General features: G+C 32.1%; 3 protein-coding genes across 8 annotated transcripts; 2 read left to right on the top strand and 1 right to left on the bottom strand.

Moving 5' to 3' along the window:
* Positions 1-2,481: 2,481 nt before the first annotated feature.
* On the top strand, positions 2,482-8,551 carry LOC108737888 (troponin T). 6 transcript variants are annotated; one of them, XM_025974571.1, is made up of 12 exons: positions 2,483-2,547; positions 3,650-3,695; positions 3,886-3,918; positions 4,618-4,620; positions 4,942-4,968; positions 5,761-6,133; positions 6,220-6,438; positions 6,539-6,631; positions 6,699-6,779; positions 7,410-7,488; positions 8,072-8,310; positions 8,412-8,551. In XM_025974571.1, the coding sequence occupies exons 2-11, from the start codon at positions 3,670-3,672 to the stop codon at positions 8,302-8,304; spliced, it is 1,167 nt and encodes a 388-aa protein (XP_025830356.1). In that variant the 5' UTR covers positions 2,483-2,547; positions 3,650-3,669; the 3' UTR covers positions 8,305-8,310; positions 8,412-8,551. The 6 variants fall into 6 exon arrangements, with proteins under 6 accessions (XP_018326521.1, XP_018326522.1, XP_025830356.1 ...); XM_018471019.1 differs by lacking the exons at positions 7,410-7,488; positions 8,412-8,551 and adding an exon at positions 7,089-7,167 and having other exon boundaries at positions 2,482-2,547; positions 8,072-8,398; XM_018471018.1 differs by lacking the exon at positions 8,412-8,551 and having other exon boundaries at positions 8,072-8,398.
* A 447-nt stretch (positions 8,552-8,998) lies between these two features.
* On the bottom strand, positions 8,999-12,605 carry LOC112904474 (coatomer subunit beta). Its single transcript, XM_025974570.1, has 6 exons — positions 12,319-12,605; positions 11,033-12,258; positions 10,600-10,877; positions 10,346-10,542; positions 9,278-10,284; positions 8,999-9,213 (listed from the first exon to the last, which is right to left on the bottom strand). The coding sequence occupies exons 1-6, from the start codon at positions 12,407-12,409 to the stop codon at positions 9,136-9,138; spliced, it is 2,877 nt and encodes a 958-aa protein (XP_025830355.1). The 5' UTR covers positions 12,410-12,605; the 3' UTR covers positions 8,999-9,135.
* Positions 12,606-12,888: 283 nt separating this feature from the next.
* On the top strand, positions 12,889-15,826 carry LOC112904485 (60 kDa SS-A/Ro ribonucleoprotein-like). Its single transcript, XM_025974604.1, has 7 exons — positions 12,889-13,102; positions 13,296-13,844; positions 13,903-14,117; positions 14,174-14,379; positions 14,581-14,939; positions 14,997-15,228; positions 15,294-15,826. The coding sequence occupies exons 2-7, from the start codon at positions 13,313-13,315 to the stop codon at positions 15,424-15,426; spliced, it is 1,677 nt and encodes a 558-aa protein (XP_025830389.1). The 5' UTR covers positions 12,889-13,102; positions 13,296-13,312; the 3' UTR covers positions 15,427-15,826.
* The last annotated feature ends 6 nt before the right edge of the window (positions 15,827-15,832 follow it).

Here is a 15,832-nt window from a genome sequence, read left to right as displayed (position 1 = left end):
GGTATCGTACTCTCGGTAGGGTCACAGTAAGAAACATCGTAACTTCGTCAGCACGCCTTTGTTTATATTATGATACAATTAGTGTCTTCCATTAATATAATAATCTTGAATTCAGTGCTTGTCTGATTTTGTTGGTTCTCACATAGGTACTCCTTCTCAAATTGTTATTTATAATAAGATTTGGGTAATTTTTTACATTAGTTGACATTGGAATTGAGACATGAAGTTTAGTCAGGTAGGTAGTACTCACCAAGTGAAGTAGTGTAGTAGTATTTACTAGAATTTTGTTTATTATTTCTACTTGGTCAGTACTACCTACCTGACTAAACTTCATGTCTCAATTCCAATGTCAACTAATGTAAAAAATTACCAAGATTTGTTGTGTTTTTGAGTTATGGCTAAAAACAATCCATCAAGAGTACCCAGTATTGTACCTATGTACTTCTACAATTAATATCTGTCTGCACACGAATCATTTCTGAACGGCTCACAACTTCATTAACTGTAAGAACTGTTGAAAAATAGTAGAACGTAATATACCAAAACCATATCTTTTTAGATATAGGTAAAATAATACCAATTAAAATTGATAATGCAAAAGAAATGTTTGAAACGGGTGTGTGATATAAATACACTTCAGTATCAAGCTCCTAAATGCTTCAGCGCGCATGTACAGCCTAAACAGAGTCGACATCTTGTTAAAAAGTGCGAGCTTGCCTTTTATGGACAGAGACAGGGTGATGTAGCAAAAAAAGAAATAAATTTATTCGCTGTTGCAGAAAAATCTTCTAAATGTACCTACAGATATTGTGACATTAATTAAATATTTATAATCATTACAACTACTTAAAGACTTCTGAAAAATAGATGATAATACTTAGTAAAATAATTGGGTCTTGTAATGTACATATAAAGGTAAAAGATGGTTTTATCCAGTTGTAATTATTTTTCAAATTTAGTTACATTGTTTAAATAAGAATGAATACTTTTACATCTCATTTCGCTATTATTTTTAGAAGTTAAAAATAACGTGACCTGTAATCCAAAAAACTGGAATTGCTTTAGGTTACTATTATAATTGAAGGGATTTAAACTTTAAGTATAATACATGCACATATTAAAACTTTACTAAGGTCTATAATGTTCAATGTATTATTTTTACAAATGCATTTATTTGTAGCCGAATAACTTGGCGAAAGGCCAGCGTTATTATAGTCGAAATAACTATGTAATTTCTTAAATACCTAGTAAATAATGATGGAGATGCCTAGATTACTAAAGCACATTGACATAAATATCTGTGGAGAAATGATAAAATTTTCTATTTCAGGCTCTACAGCTCCAAAAAAACCAACGACTAGTAGTTTTATTGCTAAAAATATCCGTTTTGGTGGTTCGACTCCATTTATAATTTGTTCCTGAATTTGTCACTTTTACGTGCCCTACTCCGAGGGCTCTTATCATAATTAAGAACTGATTTGATTCACATAATAATAAATTCAAATATTTCTATAGAGAGATACTGACTCGCTGGAATTGTGCAAAAAATCGGGTGTACAGTTTAATTGTTTAAAAGGAATTATAATTGTAGTTCATTATATTTAATCAGATTAGAAATAACTTTAAACAAAAATATCAGATCATAAAGTTTTCTAAAAGAACAAAGAGATGATAATCGCACAAATTTATAGATTAGATTACTGTTCACAAATAGTTAAGGAAATGGGATGTTTTAGTTTTAGGGAAATGCGAAGATTATCTCAAGATAAAAAAAGTAGAGGTGTCTTAGAACTGACGATCTTACAATAATTATGATGAATCAAATAATGTCATAAGTATTGTCTGAATCAACTACTTAATTATCATTCCTGAAAACCGAGTTTATATCATTTATAAGAATATTGAATTGAAGAGAATCGGCCCATAGTGTGAGCCCTGGGGAACGCCTGGTTGACAGATATAATGCAAGAATTAAATTCCTCATATTTTATAATCTTATATTACTTTATTCTTTATATGATAAGGTGGCTGAAGGTCAAAAGATGAAGCCCTTGTTTAGTGAGAATATCCCCATGTTCGGTTCTCAGTTTTCCTTTCACTATATTTATCAGAATTTAATGGTATTATCTTATGAAAATAAATAAAAATTGAGAAGAGTGCAGCTTACATTTGAAATATTTTTGTATAGATTTCTAACGTTTTCCCGATTATCTGTTGTATAAGTAGGTACGGTTGTTTTGTCGAAAAGGTTTTGTTTTTAACACAGTATGATCTATATGCTCGAAAAAGGTAAGTCAGTAGCGCATTTTCTATCAACAAAAACCCACATGTTTGCGAAAGCAACATAGCTAAAGAGTAAACGGTGAATGAAACCGATACATACAAAATTGAATTTTTTGGTATCATATCCGAAATTTTAAGCACTAAAAATAAGACAAGCGACGTGCGCATTCAAGTCTTCCCCTAAATTAAAGTCTAGATATTGTACTAGTCACTGCTGACTCGGTGAGTGGCGTAGTGCTCCTCGATAATTCTCATACATTTATCGTAAGTTCATTTTTTTTTGTTATTTTTTTATGGTATCACTTTAGAATAAACAAAAAAATTTTAAAAAATATATTCGAGTAATTCTAAAAATTTTTTGATTTCGAAATTGGGCACAGAAATGTGGTGAATATTAATTATATCAGTTGTGAGTAAACGTATGTATATTGTTAGTACGGACTTTTAATGTAACTGCTTCAATTACAAATTGATTTCTAATGAGAAATCTACTGATAGAAAACGAAGAAATTTGTCTGTACGATAATATAACAGGTCTATATTACATAACGCCATTTCCATTTAAATTTAGCCCAAAGTTATTTTCTCCATCTAACATCTCGAGTATGAATTACTGTAGCATTCTTAATTTTATTTTAATATGGGCACACTATTTTAAAAAAGGGGCCGAACACATAGAACTGTAATCAATATTCCTCTCTCCTGTCTCTCCATCATCATCTTCTTGATCTATTTTTGTCTATCATTAAATTGGACAGTTTTAAGTAAAGCAACAGGGATCGACAGAATAGATATTATATTAGATATTTATGTTTTAATTGTTGTATACTACCTACATATATAGACCAGAATAATTGAATTACCTCAAAATACTATTTGCAATGTGGAAATGTGATCTTATTGAAGCGCTCCATGAGTTTATTTGTGGAATATAGGTGGTGGGTAGACATGCTGGTACAAAAATAGATTGGAACTGTAAACGTAGCCAAATACAGAATTGCTTGGAGCTAAAATTTCATCAAGAAAATACACTAGATAAAATATACTTCAAAGAATATCTTTTTAAAAAACATTTTTTTTTTCAACAATTATTTCGTCACTTTCTAGTAATATCCATCAAAAATTTGACGATTTATTGGAGAATTTATTGGGAATTAGATATACAAATTAATCTCCTCCTTGGTATTAATAAATTAAATTAGAGAACGTCATTTTAAGGATAGGTACCTAAAATAGGTACCTACATGGTTGAAAAAATAAGCAATTTCTAAATATAAATATCTTTCGAACGTAACTAAAAGAGCTTTTGCAAGCTTTATAAATTCAGCTGGAATTGTAGGTTTTTAAACGAAGTTTTATATTTCAGTTCCCTAACCAACTGCCAAGATGTCCGATGAAGAAGAAGTTTACTCGTAAGTCTGACGAAACTTTAATGTAAACAACTAGGAGCTTACGCATGAACTGAAAACGGTTTATTTTGTTTATCTTTTTTGTTTTTTTCTTGTTATTTACTTTAATATTCAGGTGCTCATGGCTACTAGGGCTAGTCTATAAACGTATGCAACACACATGTTAGTAAATGTAATTTTTAACCCCTTTTAGCGAAGAAGAGGAGGAAGAAGAAGTCGTAGAGACGTAAGTTGAGAATGTTTAAGTATTTAAATTTTATTAATTATACGTGCAGTCAACATTCATATCAAATTGGAATAAAAAGTACACTCAAACCTTTTCATTAATAAACAATTTATACGAATATTTGTATCAAAATTGTATATTAATTTTCTCTTTTCAATTTCATGTCGTAAAATACGTAGGTACCTGATATAGTTTGGACGCAAAAGATAGGCACAGAAGTTTCCTTTTTATATTATTTCATTAGCCGTAGTGAGTAATTAATTAATTTGAATGAACTTATCCCAAAATATTGTCTTATTATTATTTTCTTCATTGAACTATTTTTACAAGTATTGTAGATGGAAACAAATTTGCTATCCTTGAAAATGTTGAAACTTTCCTCTCTATCAAGACAGATATGGGTACCTACCTATTTACCATTTTTGTTTCTCCAATTGGAATAAATCAATTGCAATTTATTGGAACTTTAAACACAAACAAAATACGACTCTCCATGGTAACTCTATTCGTTTTTGTTTATAATGAAGGTTCTCAGCCCGCTGTCTAAAATGTCCTCTCAAATTAATGGTTTAAGTAATTTTTCGAAAAAAATAATTAATGATATGAATGCAATAGGCCTGTACGTGGAAATAATAATTATACTTGTAGATCTCGTTTCATGTCAACATAAAATTTAATAAACATCTTTTTCTCTTGCAGAAAGTAAGTATCCGATGCCCCTGTGTCCCTTTCTTCACCTACTGTAGTAAACACTAAAAAGAAGAACTATTTCAGATAAATACCTTACCTGCTGTTTAGTTTACTAAATTGAATTATATATCTATATGTATCACAAATTAAGTGTAACATTTATCAAAAATATCGTTGCCACACGTAAAAAAAGGAGTGTCGTGTTTTTTCGTTATTTTTTCCTGTAATACTTTTTGTATTTTGTAAATTTTGTTGTTCTTAATTGTTTTATTTTTAATTTTTTCTTTCCTCCACCACAACCTTGCCCTTGGTGTGTCGTCTGTGGTACAATAGACCAGTCGAAAGAAAAGTTGAAGTCGAGTAAGTTTTTTAGTAATTTTGAGAAGCCTAGCTGCTTTCTGCTGCGGGCATTTTTTTACGTCTACCAGCTCAACAGAGGTATTCCTTGCATTTTTACTTCAGATTGCTCTTTTATCACGGAAACTATTTCAGAAACATCTACTGGGCTAAATTTTAAATTATTGTACGTTTAAATTTCTTATTTAAAGAAAGTTTTCAGAAAAATGCAAGGATTACAAAAAGTTGGATAAAAAATCTTACAAAAGCTCGTCAGCTTCAAACTGCCGCATCGTGGAGTTTTGACTTTTTGTCTTACATATTTACAGGTTTTTTGTATTTTTGCATTATGTAATAAAATACGCTGCCTGAATGCATTTTTTCAACTGTATTTTTTTGAATTTTTCTAATTATTAATTCTTCATTCGCGTGTTTTTTAACATTTTACTTTTTGTGAATTTGCATAATTTTACTACTACTCTAGCTAAATATTAAATATCTTTAATGTCTTTTTTTCAACCGATCATTTATGAACACTTTCTAGAAAGGAAAAAAGGAAACAAAACTAAAAGTGTATATTACGATAATAACTGCATTAACTGAATTTTTTAACGATTAAAACATTTAGTCAACAACAACAATTCAATTCCTTCGTAACATTTTAGTTTTGCATCCTTTTAGTTTTTACATATATTTAACCGATATATTTAAGGAACGAAATTTAATAGATAATAGATGATAGCAAAAGCTCTTCCAAAAATGTATACCATTGCATTTGTTTTGTTTAGTATCAGTTCTTAAATGACAATCTTATAGGGAGTCCGGAGATCCAGAGTTCATTAAACGTCAGGACCAAAAGAGATCCGATCTCGATGAGCAACTCCGAGAATACATCGCAGAATGGCGTAAACAACGTGCCAAGGAAGAGGATGAACTCAAAAAACTGAAAGAGAAACAGGCCAAACGCAAAGTCACGCGTGCTGATGAGGAACGTAAGATGGCTGAAAGGAAGAAGCAAGAAGAAGAGAGACGTGTCCGCGAACTGGAAGAAAAGAAACAACGCGAACAAGAAGAGAAGAGGCAGCGTCTCGAGGAGGCCGAAAAGAAACGTCAAGTTATGATGCAAGCCATGAAAGACCAGAGTGCAAAGAAAGGTCCCAATTTCACCATCACCAAGAAAGATGCATCCGTAAGTTTAAGTTTTATATTCACATGGATCTTCACAAAAGATTCTTTAAAACGCTCCACTAATCTTTGTTTACTATTCTAATGTAGGCAGCATTGTCTCCTGCCCAATTAGAAAGGAACAAAACCAAGGAACAACTAGAAGAAGAAAAGAAAATTTCCCTTTCCATCCGTATCAAACCTTTGCAATTGGACGGACTTAACGTAGACGCCCTTAAAAAGAAAGCCATTGAACTTTGGGATTGTATTGTCAAACTTGAGACAGAAAAGTACGATTTAGAAGAAAGGCAAAAACGTCAGGACTACGATGTACGTATTTTTTTATAGTAACATCAAGCACTACTTTCATTGAGGATGAACATATGACCACCGAGTGACATTGCTTACTGTAATTTAATTTCTATTACAGCTTAAAGAATTGAAGGAAAGACAGAAACAACAATTGAGGCACAAAGCCTTGAAGAAGGGATTGGACCCTGAAGCCCTCACAGGAAAATACCCGGTAAGAATCAATGACTTTTGTTGATGTATCCAATCGTTGGAAATTAAACTTTTATTTCTCTTTAAAGCCAAAAATACAAGTCGCCTCCAAATATGAACGTCGTGTAGATACCAGATCGTATGACGACAAGAAAAAATTATTCGAAGGAGTAAGTATTGAAAAGTTGAAATCATTGATTAAATATACTTCTGCCAAAAAAGAAAAGAAAACGTACACCTTTCAATTTATGCACGACACTGGAAAACAGACACCATTACATAACGACATTTAAATTGGGGGGAATAAAAGACCTTATAAAACTTAATAAACAAAATTGAAGCAGCGTCTATAATCTTATGAACAGCAGTGAAACTCATTCCTATCACTATTTTACTGCACGATCACAATAGCAGATTCAACAGGGCTTTAATGATTATATTTAGTGAGCAGATAAAAAATGATTGTGTATTATGCACAGGGTTTCAACTCATTGTCCATGGAAGTGCTTGAAAAAGTATGGCAAACAAAAATGGAACAATTTATGAATAGAACTAGAAGTAAGTGGGGAATAATGTGTCTCCTGCACGGTACCCCAATATGTTTTTCGTTTTTCATCTATCATTAATTTATGTTTTCGTGTCTTGTTTGTCCAGTGAAATATCTATATATTTAATATAGGTACATATGTGCAAATGATATTCTCATCAAAGGACCTCTGAAAATATCGTAAAAGTTTTGATTATTGTTGTTGTACATGTGCCTTATTTGTCCCCTTAAACCATTCCTTTCGATTTAACAGGGTCTTGAAGAAATCATTAAGGAAGTATCCGAAAAGACATGGAAAGATAGGAGCGGCCAATGGGAATCTCGTCAAAAAGGTACGTATAAGTTTTTAAATGATGATACTATTATAGTCTCTACGAAAGTTCATATTGGTAACCTTCACTAGAGCTTATACTGCACAAATACCATTTCTTATATTGAAGGCCAGTATCCAGGGTGCAAAAATCTCATCTTATTTTTATTGCTAAATATATATTGAATATATCTCTTATCTCTAGAGCAGAAGTTATTGCCTAGAGGGGTAAGGATTACCCAAGAGAATGATTGGTAACGAATATCTATCTCTTTCCTAAGAGTGACTATTTGTCATACTCAAAATACTTCAGTTTAATAAATTATATTCACTTTGATCGATAATATTAATAAGTATCAAGTCATTAACATTCATTTGAGGAATTAGTGTGAGTACCACAATTTGGAAAATGAATAAAAGTAAGTATTTATCAGTTCTTCAAAATAAAAAGGTAACGACCTTGAAGTTAACCCTGTACCAAATAAAGACCACATGAAAGTGTTTATTTATGTTGTCATTATGTTTCTTTTTAATGTTACCAAGTATTTTACTTTCAAAATAAATTTAAGGGGTACAAAGTGATAAAAAGGTACTCTGCATTTTAGCGAGACTACCAAAATGGTTCGGTGAACGCCCTGGCAAGAAATCTGGCGATCCTGAAACCCCTGAAGGTGAAGAAGAGGGTAAGCATGCTGGTGATGACGATGAAGACATCAGAGAACCTACCTTCGAACCTGAACCTGAAGAAGAGGAAGAAGAAGAGGTAGAAGTTGATGAGGAAGAGGAAGAAGAAGAGGAGGAGGAGGAAGAGGAAGAAGAGGAAGAGGAAGAAGAATAGATTTAGGTACGAAATGATACTTTCTCATAAAGCCTAGTGTATGTCAACAGAGTCGAAAAGATTAAATAAAAGCTTCCCACTCTTTTAAATGATAGTAATCTTTTCAGGTTTTTGTTACTGATAAAGACAGAATTCCAGTGAAATCATTTTAAGCAACCTCAGCACAAATGAGTTATTACTATTATTATTATTATTACTATCATTTGTAATACTTATTTCGTGAACTTGTATATTATTATTANGTTGTATTTATGTAATCATTTAATTTATTGGAGTAAAAAAATTATTATGAGGGTTTTTGGTCGGTTTTCTTTTTTTTGCATTATGATAAAGGATTATAAATGATTATCAACTGTTGATAACTGTAATCCCATAAAATAACGTCTAATTTTATAGTGGGTAAATGTCTTATATGGTAACTTTGCAACGTAAACGTAAACCTTGCTTAATGACGACATTCAACTCTGCGCAATAAATTTAGGAAATAGCTTCTACTAATTTCAAAATTTATAACAGGGATCTCGTCATATCCATTGGACAGTCTACTTCACTTTCAGAGATAAGGTTACTTAATCATTATTCTGATTAAAAAGGAGTTCTGAATGAAAAAAAAGTTGTATAAGTCCCAAGTTACAAAAAGGTATAATGCTGTGCATTAAGTTAATTGGTATGGGTTATTTTAATTAAAATCAGATTAGAGTTGTTAATATATTTATTTACAGCAGATATTTATGTTTATACTGCAATATAATATAAAATGCACATGTTCTCCTACAATAAAGCCTAAATAAACTTAAATAGCAATTGTATTCAAATTATAGAAATTACCAATTAACCAGCAACCACCTTGTTTTGCTGTTGGGTTTTCTGAGTCATGTTGATTTTGTCTCCTAAACTAAGCGCCATTCCCTAAACAAAACCAAAATAAATAAATCTATTGCAGACTAATGTTTAAAAATTCAATAATAGCTACCTGACTCTTGGCTCTGATCCGTATGTGTCCTGTGACGGGGGCGTCAGGTTTGTTAAAAGGCTTCTCGATACTTAAATTAGCCAATGCATCTTCACCAAAAATGGATTTTGCATACATATTAGCAGCCATAAATCCACATTGTCCCGATAGTGCTTTTTCTGGTGTTAAGCACTTCATGTTTGTGCTCTTTATAAGGTGTTGCAAATATTCGGCCAGATCTGTAATGGTTGTCGAAACAGAAACTTTATTTTCCCACTCAAACTCCGCCCACATTTGTCTGAATTCGGCATCGGAGCAACTTGCTGGGACAATATAGTCCATGATATCAATGTGGATGTCATTTAATACGACCACGTTCCTGTCAGAAGCAGCGCCAGTGACATCATAGACAATATTGCCAAATATGATACCATTTTCTGTGCTTGCCACTTTAACATTGGCTTTTATATTACAAAAATCTTTAGGGGCTAGTACAACGGGTTGTGGCTTTTCAACAAGTTTCAAATCACCCAATGTGGCCAGTTCCAGGGTACAATTCTGTAGTGTGTCGTTTGTCTGGTTCACAATCAGCACATCCAAAACAATATCATACTGATTGACGTGAACAAAGGCTTCTGCATATACAGGATCAGAAAATCCAGTCAGTTGTGTTATCTTATTTAGTTTACTAATCGATGTGGATGTGGAATCAGCTGTAGAAGTTCGTCCTCCTATCAAAGCTTGGGCCAAAGCTGTTTCAAACACATTCTCGCCCAATTCATTCTTGTCAGTTTCGAATTGCATGAACGACACTGGATCATCAGCATGAATTTTGTTGGCAATTTTGTTCTTCACTTTAGATAAAATTGCTTCATCTTCGACCTCTTTAGCAACAAGCATGTCATTCAAGGCCTCCCTACAAAATCTACAGAAAACATCGACTATAGTTTGAGTTCCATCTGATAGAACTTTCAAACAGAAGAGTAAATGATCCACGTCGTCGTTAGTGATTGCTTTCGAGGGTAGACCTGTAAGAAATAGTTAATAATTAGAAATTAGTAAAAACGTTAAAAATTTATGTATGCCTACCTGACTTTCCTAAATGAATAATACTTGCAATGAGAAGCATTATATCAGCTTCGAATCGATTTCTTTTGACATTATCAGAAAATTTTCTATAACGAAGTGCCAGCTTGGTCAAAGTTGTTCCTAAAGCAGCTCCAATAAAGAAGTCCCCATCCATGAAATACTGACGTAAAGGAGGACGTTTTTCTTTCTTCGTTTTCCTAAGTTAGTAAACATCAGTTACTTTCAGTTTTTACACCTGCCACTGGGGTACTTACTGAATGGTACTAAATGCCGATTGGGTAGCATATGTCCCATCAGAAGTAACCAAAGTAGAAACTGAGGAGGTTGTAGAGCCTTGAGTTCCATCTGAGGGAATTTCACCAGCATTTAGTTTCTGTTCAGCTTCTAGAATTGAACCTTCCCCTAACGTTTGGTGAACATGTTGCAAAACTGCTTCAATGTCTGCTTTACTTGTAGCATACTCTCCCAGTATCCACAAAGCAGCCCGATACACTTTTGACGATTTTATATCTTTAAACGACTCTAGTAATTTCTGTAAATATTTCATAAAATAATATTAAAATTTAATTTAAAAATCACTTTTTTATTTAGATGGAATTGGCAGAAGTGCATTTAGGCTATCTTTGTATGGGTTCCATTCCCTTACAGGTTGCCCTAACTTATGATTAATGAAATACAAATGAATACCTCAATAATAAGTGGTTGTAGATTTTCAAACTTTTGAATAGCTTCTCGAACAAACACCAATACATCTGTAGCGGCTAGCTCGTTACTATCTGAAAGAAATTCGGCAAGAGTGGGAATTACATTGGGAGCAACATCTGGGAACTTGATGCAACATGAATGAAGCGTTCTAACGAGAAGTTGACGGTATTTTCCGGTATCTTCGTGTTCGGCATCATGTGTTTTGGAAACTTCTTTCTTCAATACAAGAACCATTTCTTCAATATTTCTTGATGAAACCAAGTCTAAAGCCAACTTCAGAGTCTTCTTCCTTACTTCTAGGTCAGGACTGGACAGGACCCGCAATATATCCATGACAAGTTCTTGTAAAACTTTTTCATGCAAAGGATGTTCACGTATTGCAATTAATCGGTCAAGGACAATTAATTTTACATTATTATCGCTCTCTTTTACTATAAGTTCTATGTAGCAGCTAGCAGCTGCTCTAATAGCTGTCGGAGCTGTTGAAAGTGTAATTAAGGTACCTGCAGCTTCATATCTAACTGCAGGGCTATTAGAATTTAGAAGACTATAGATACATCTTATAAAACGTGATCTCTCTGATGGATTTGCATGACAGACCTTATAAATTAATTCCACAATAACTAGCTGAAGAATATCACCAAAAGAATTAACTTGATCTAAACAAGAAGTGAGATATGCCAATGCTCTTTCTTGATCTGCATGGAGAAGCATTAAGAATGCATTGCGTTTACAAGACATATCCTGTTCCCCATCTAAAAATGTTGATATCAGCTCTGGAGCATCAGGGATTAAAAACTCAAAATTCCGATAAATAGTAAAAATGGCTAGAACAGCATTTCTTCTAACATATGAATGACGATGTTCCAAGCATGCACGAATAGCTGGCATCAAAGGTTCCAGCAATTCAGGTTCTTTTAACTTACAAAGAAACCTTAAAGTGGAACCTCTAACAAATTCATTTGGATGTTGTAGGTCTTTTCTGTAAGCATCACATACAAGAATCATCTCCTGAAGTAATTTTCCATCGGGGGTTGTTTTAGGAACTATTTCCCAGAAAATTAATAATAGTTTCTTCACTGTATGGTCTTGTAATGGAAGAACAAATCGAATAATTGTCATTAACAAGTTGGGAAGCTTCTCTCCTGCCAAAATCATGTGAATTGTCTTCTTGAGGGCTTCTATTTTAACCTTTGCATCACCCTTCTCTGAACAATACGATACATTTTAAACTTAAGTTGTATTAAATGAAAATAGATAATATTTACCCAGATCCATTTTAAGCTGCATTTCGTTATAGGGCTCGGCCATTAAAGGGGCATTAATGATGGTATAGCACGGCTGTTCTATTGCAGCCATTTCTACCGGTTTCCTGTCTAAATTTATCCAACTAATGCACAACGATAAAAAATTGAAATACGTAATTCCTAAAGTTTAATTGTTCTTTTACAAAGCAAAACATTCCATGCAAAATTCAAGCAGAGTAACGATATTTTAACCTACAATTTATCAGCAGACTACGTGTTACAGAAACGTCAGTGTCAAGAATCCAAATAAAATAAATATTATGCCATAGATATTGAAATTATGGACCATTTATGCACGTACACATTCTTATGTAAAATTTTAATAAAGAGCAATTGGAAGCAGTTTTAATTAACAAATGAATAAAATAGNCAAGACGCCGGCTAGGACAGTGAAAAATCGGCTATGACCGAACACTCACTGAGCAACGGCGATCACATTAACACTCTATTTGTATATATTTAATATTTAATGTTAAAGGCTTCGAAAAGAACACTCTGTATGTAACTTCATAGATTATATTGGTACGATTGTCTACTACAATTTGTTGATTATTTATTTATTTAACTGTAATTGTTAATTGTAAAGTCGATGATAACTTTACAAAAAAAGTGCTTAAAAAAATTACTACATATTAATGTTAATTAAAAATGTTTATACTTATTTCTAACATTTTTTAGATAAGTTGGGATAGGTTCGGAAAGGAGTTTGTAGTTGCAGTAGTTCCATGGTTTATTAATAAAAAACGTAAAGTAATATTAATTAGTAGTATATTCAATTACAATTAATTATCTATATAAATAACAAATAATTAAGGTGCAAGGACATAATATTAGTGGTACATTTCTAATTCCTTAATCATCATTTGTAGAAGTTAGGTTAAATTGTAAATTTATTAGTGATAAAAAAAATAATTTACGATAAGTGAATGATTATATAGTGCCCTACGAAATCGAAATGGCTACATCAAAAAACAAAGCAACTCCAGAAAATCGAATTAAACGTTATCTGTATTTATATTCCGAGGATCTTCGTTTCGTTACTGGGAATCCTGAAGTGTATAAGTATTATACTGTTGAAAAGGCAAAAGCAGTAACAGAATTAATAGAAGCAAATAAAATTGATACAATTCTCAATATAGTTGAAATTGTAAATAGTGAAAATACTCTTCCAGGAAGAGCCACACTGTTCTTTATACTTGCTGTGGTAGCTCGAACAAATCTGGTTTCAGTCCCTGATACCGTAAGAAATAGAGTTTATACAACTGCTCTAAGTATTATGAGATCAACTGAAGAGTTCTTCATGTTTATAAGATTTTGTACCCTCCAAAAGCGATCGTTTCCATCTGGACTAAACAAATTGATCGGTGAGTTTTATTTAAAGAAGGAACCTATGGATCTAGTAAAAGAAATATCCAAGTCAAAAGGATTTCACAGTTGGACTCATAAAGACCTTTTAAAGTTATCTCACTGCAAAACAGATGATAAACGTAAGTTATTCAGAATGATGAAAGTATAAATGGATTTTATGAATTTGTTTTGTTATAGTTATTAGTCTGATTATGACATATGTACTCTTTGATTTGGGAAAAGCAGAGTCAATGGCTGCAGAATATCCAGAATCAGAAAGTATTATTTCATATTTAAAGAAAGTGACAGAGTTGAAGAAATGTAAAGATGAAAAACAAATATCTGAATTAATTACTGAACTTGGATGTACTTCTTTAATTCAAGTTCCTTCGCATTTTCATAATTCACAAGCTGTAGGATTTGTTATGTAACAAGTGTTACTTTATAAATTTAAATATTCTATTTTAAGGTTTGGGAAGCTTTACTACCAAACCTGCCTTTTAAAGAACTTACTGCAGCACTGCCAAAATTGTACAAATTAGGATTCTTGAAAGCCAATACAACATTTCAAACGAAAGTTGTAGAAGCAATTACAAATGCAAATACTTTAAAATCTTCAAAAATTCATCCTGTCCAAGTGTTCATACGACTGCGAAATTTTGAAAAAGGGGGAAAGTAAGTAACTTTTGTATTTTTAATGCTTTTTATAGTACATAACATATTGCAAATATTTTTAAATATTACCTCTAACTATTCAAAAATACATCCCAAAACATTGCCTAGCAGTTTAATATAGTATGTAAAATTTAATCACTTCTCAAATATAAAAATCATTAATTTCTCATTGGTATTAAAAATATAAATGAAAATTTGTAGGCCTTTGGATCCCCAATTCTTAGAACACATGGAAAAGAAAGCCTTAGAAATGAAACTTCAAGATGAAAATTATAAGAAACCTGAATTAACATGTGAAGCCCCAAAATGTCCTTCTATCATTTCTGCTCTTCACAAAGCATTACAAATTTCCTTTCATAACCTTCGATCAATAGGGAAAAGGATAATGATAACTTTTGACACTGTAGAGAAAATGAAAGAACCCTGCCTTCATTGCAAAAATCTTTCCTGTTTTGATGCAGCCACTATTATGACTTTGTCACTGTTAAGAACTGAAAAAGACGTAGTTGTAGCGGCTTTTAATGACGATAAACCAGTCACAATATTATCCTTTGAAAAAAGTATATAATTATTTAAATTCTTTTAAATTCTAAACTAATTTTTAACTTATGTTATAGACATAACTCTCAACCAAGCACTTTCACAATTGAAAGAGTTGAAGAGTAAGTTTGTTATGCCATCACAGGCCATTGAATGGGCTCAAAATAATAAGAAACCCATCGATGTGTTCATACATTTTCTTTATGGTACTTATTCCTTTGCAGGAATGCCTAAAAAACTCCGAAGTTGTGAAAAAACGCCCAGTACTCTAAGCTCTTATCGAAAAAAGATGTCATTACCACATACAAAGTATGTTTATTTTTTTGTTGAATGCAATTTAAAACAAAAATTAAAATTTAATTATTTTTTAATAGATTGATTACATTTTCATTGAGTTCACCCCGTTCAGTATTGGTGGGTAATGAGCCCAATACGTTAGAAATTTGTGGATTTAGTGAGGAAGTGCCTAAAGTTGTTGAAGCATTCTGTAGAGGTTTATTTAATTGAAACGAAGTAAACAGATCTACAATTGGGAGGAAGAATTCTACTTATGTTTGTAAAGATTGGTTGAACTCAAAACAACAGAAAAAATATGAATGAATGAGAAGATAATTAAATAAATAAACCTCAGGGGGAAATATCCATGGCATTTTTGTAAAAACCATAAATAAAAGTTAAAACGAGTTCTCTGAGAAAAATAAACATCATCATTCTAATGGTTGATGTGCACAAGTAATCAGAGTTTGTTTAAAGCTTAGTGTTAATTAATGATGTCTTATTTTCTAAGTAAAATTTTTACTTGTGGTTCCATTTACTTCAGTATGTAACAAAAAGGAATTTCGAGTTCTTTGTGCTTATCTAACTATTTTAATACTTTTCTTAATACTATACTTATATAATTATATTTTTACAT

Source organism: Agrilus planipennis, unplaced genomic scaffold (assembly GCF_000699045.2).
Source record: "Agrilus planipennis isolate EAB-ADULT unplaced genomic scaffold, Apla_2.0 scaffold59, whole genome shotgun sequence".
NCBI lineage: Eukaryota > Metazoa > Arthropoda > Insecta > Coleoptera > Buprestidae > Agrilus > Agrilus planipennis.
Note: the sequence above shows the minus strand (reverse complement) of the source record. Positions and strands in the feature narration are given on the sequence as shown.

Bases quoted from the DNA above. Each gene is read 5' to 3' on its own strand.
- LOC112904485 (XM_025974604.1), top strand. From the start codon at position 13,313: ATGGCTACATCAAAAAACAAAGCAACTCCAGAAAATCGAATTAAACGT. The intron at 14,940-14,996 runs GTATATAATTAT...CTTATGTTATAG, and splicing joins AATATTATCCTTTGAAAAAA to ACATAACTCTCAACCAAGCA. The intron at 15,229-15,293 runs GTATGTTTATTT...ATTTTTTAATAG, and splicing joins ATGTCATTACCACATACAAA to ATTGATTACATTTTCATTGA.
- LOC108737888 (XM_025974571.1), top strand. From the start codon at position 3,670: ATGTCCGATGAAGAAGAAGTTTACTC. The intron at 3,696-3,885 runs GTAAGTCTGACG...AACCCCTTTTAG, and splicing joins GATGAAGAAGAAGTTTACTC to CGAAGAAGAGGAGGAAGAAG. The intron at 6,780-7,409 runs GTAAGTATTGAA...TCGATTTAACAG, and splicing joins AGAAAAAATTATTCGAAGGA to GGTCTTGAAGAAATCATTAA.
- LOC112904474 (XM_025974570.1), bottom strand. From the start codon at position 12,409: ATGGCTGCAATAGAACAGCCGTGCTATACCATCATTAATGCCCCTTTA. The intron at 12,259-12,318 runs GTAAATATTATC...CGTATTGTTCAG, and splicing joins GCAGCTTAAAATGGATCTGG to AGAAGGGTGATGCAAAGGTT. The intron at 10,543-10,599 runs GTAAGTACCCCA...TTACTAACTTAG, and splicing joins TCGGCATTTAGTACCATTCA to GAAAACGAAGAAAGAAAAAC.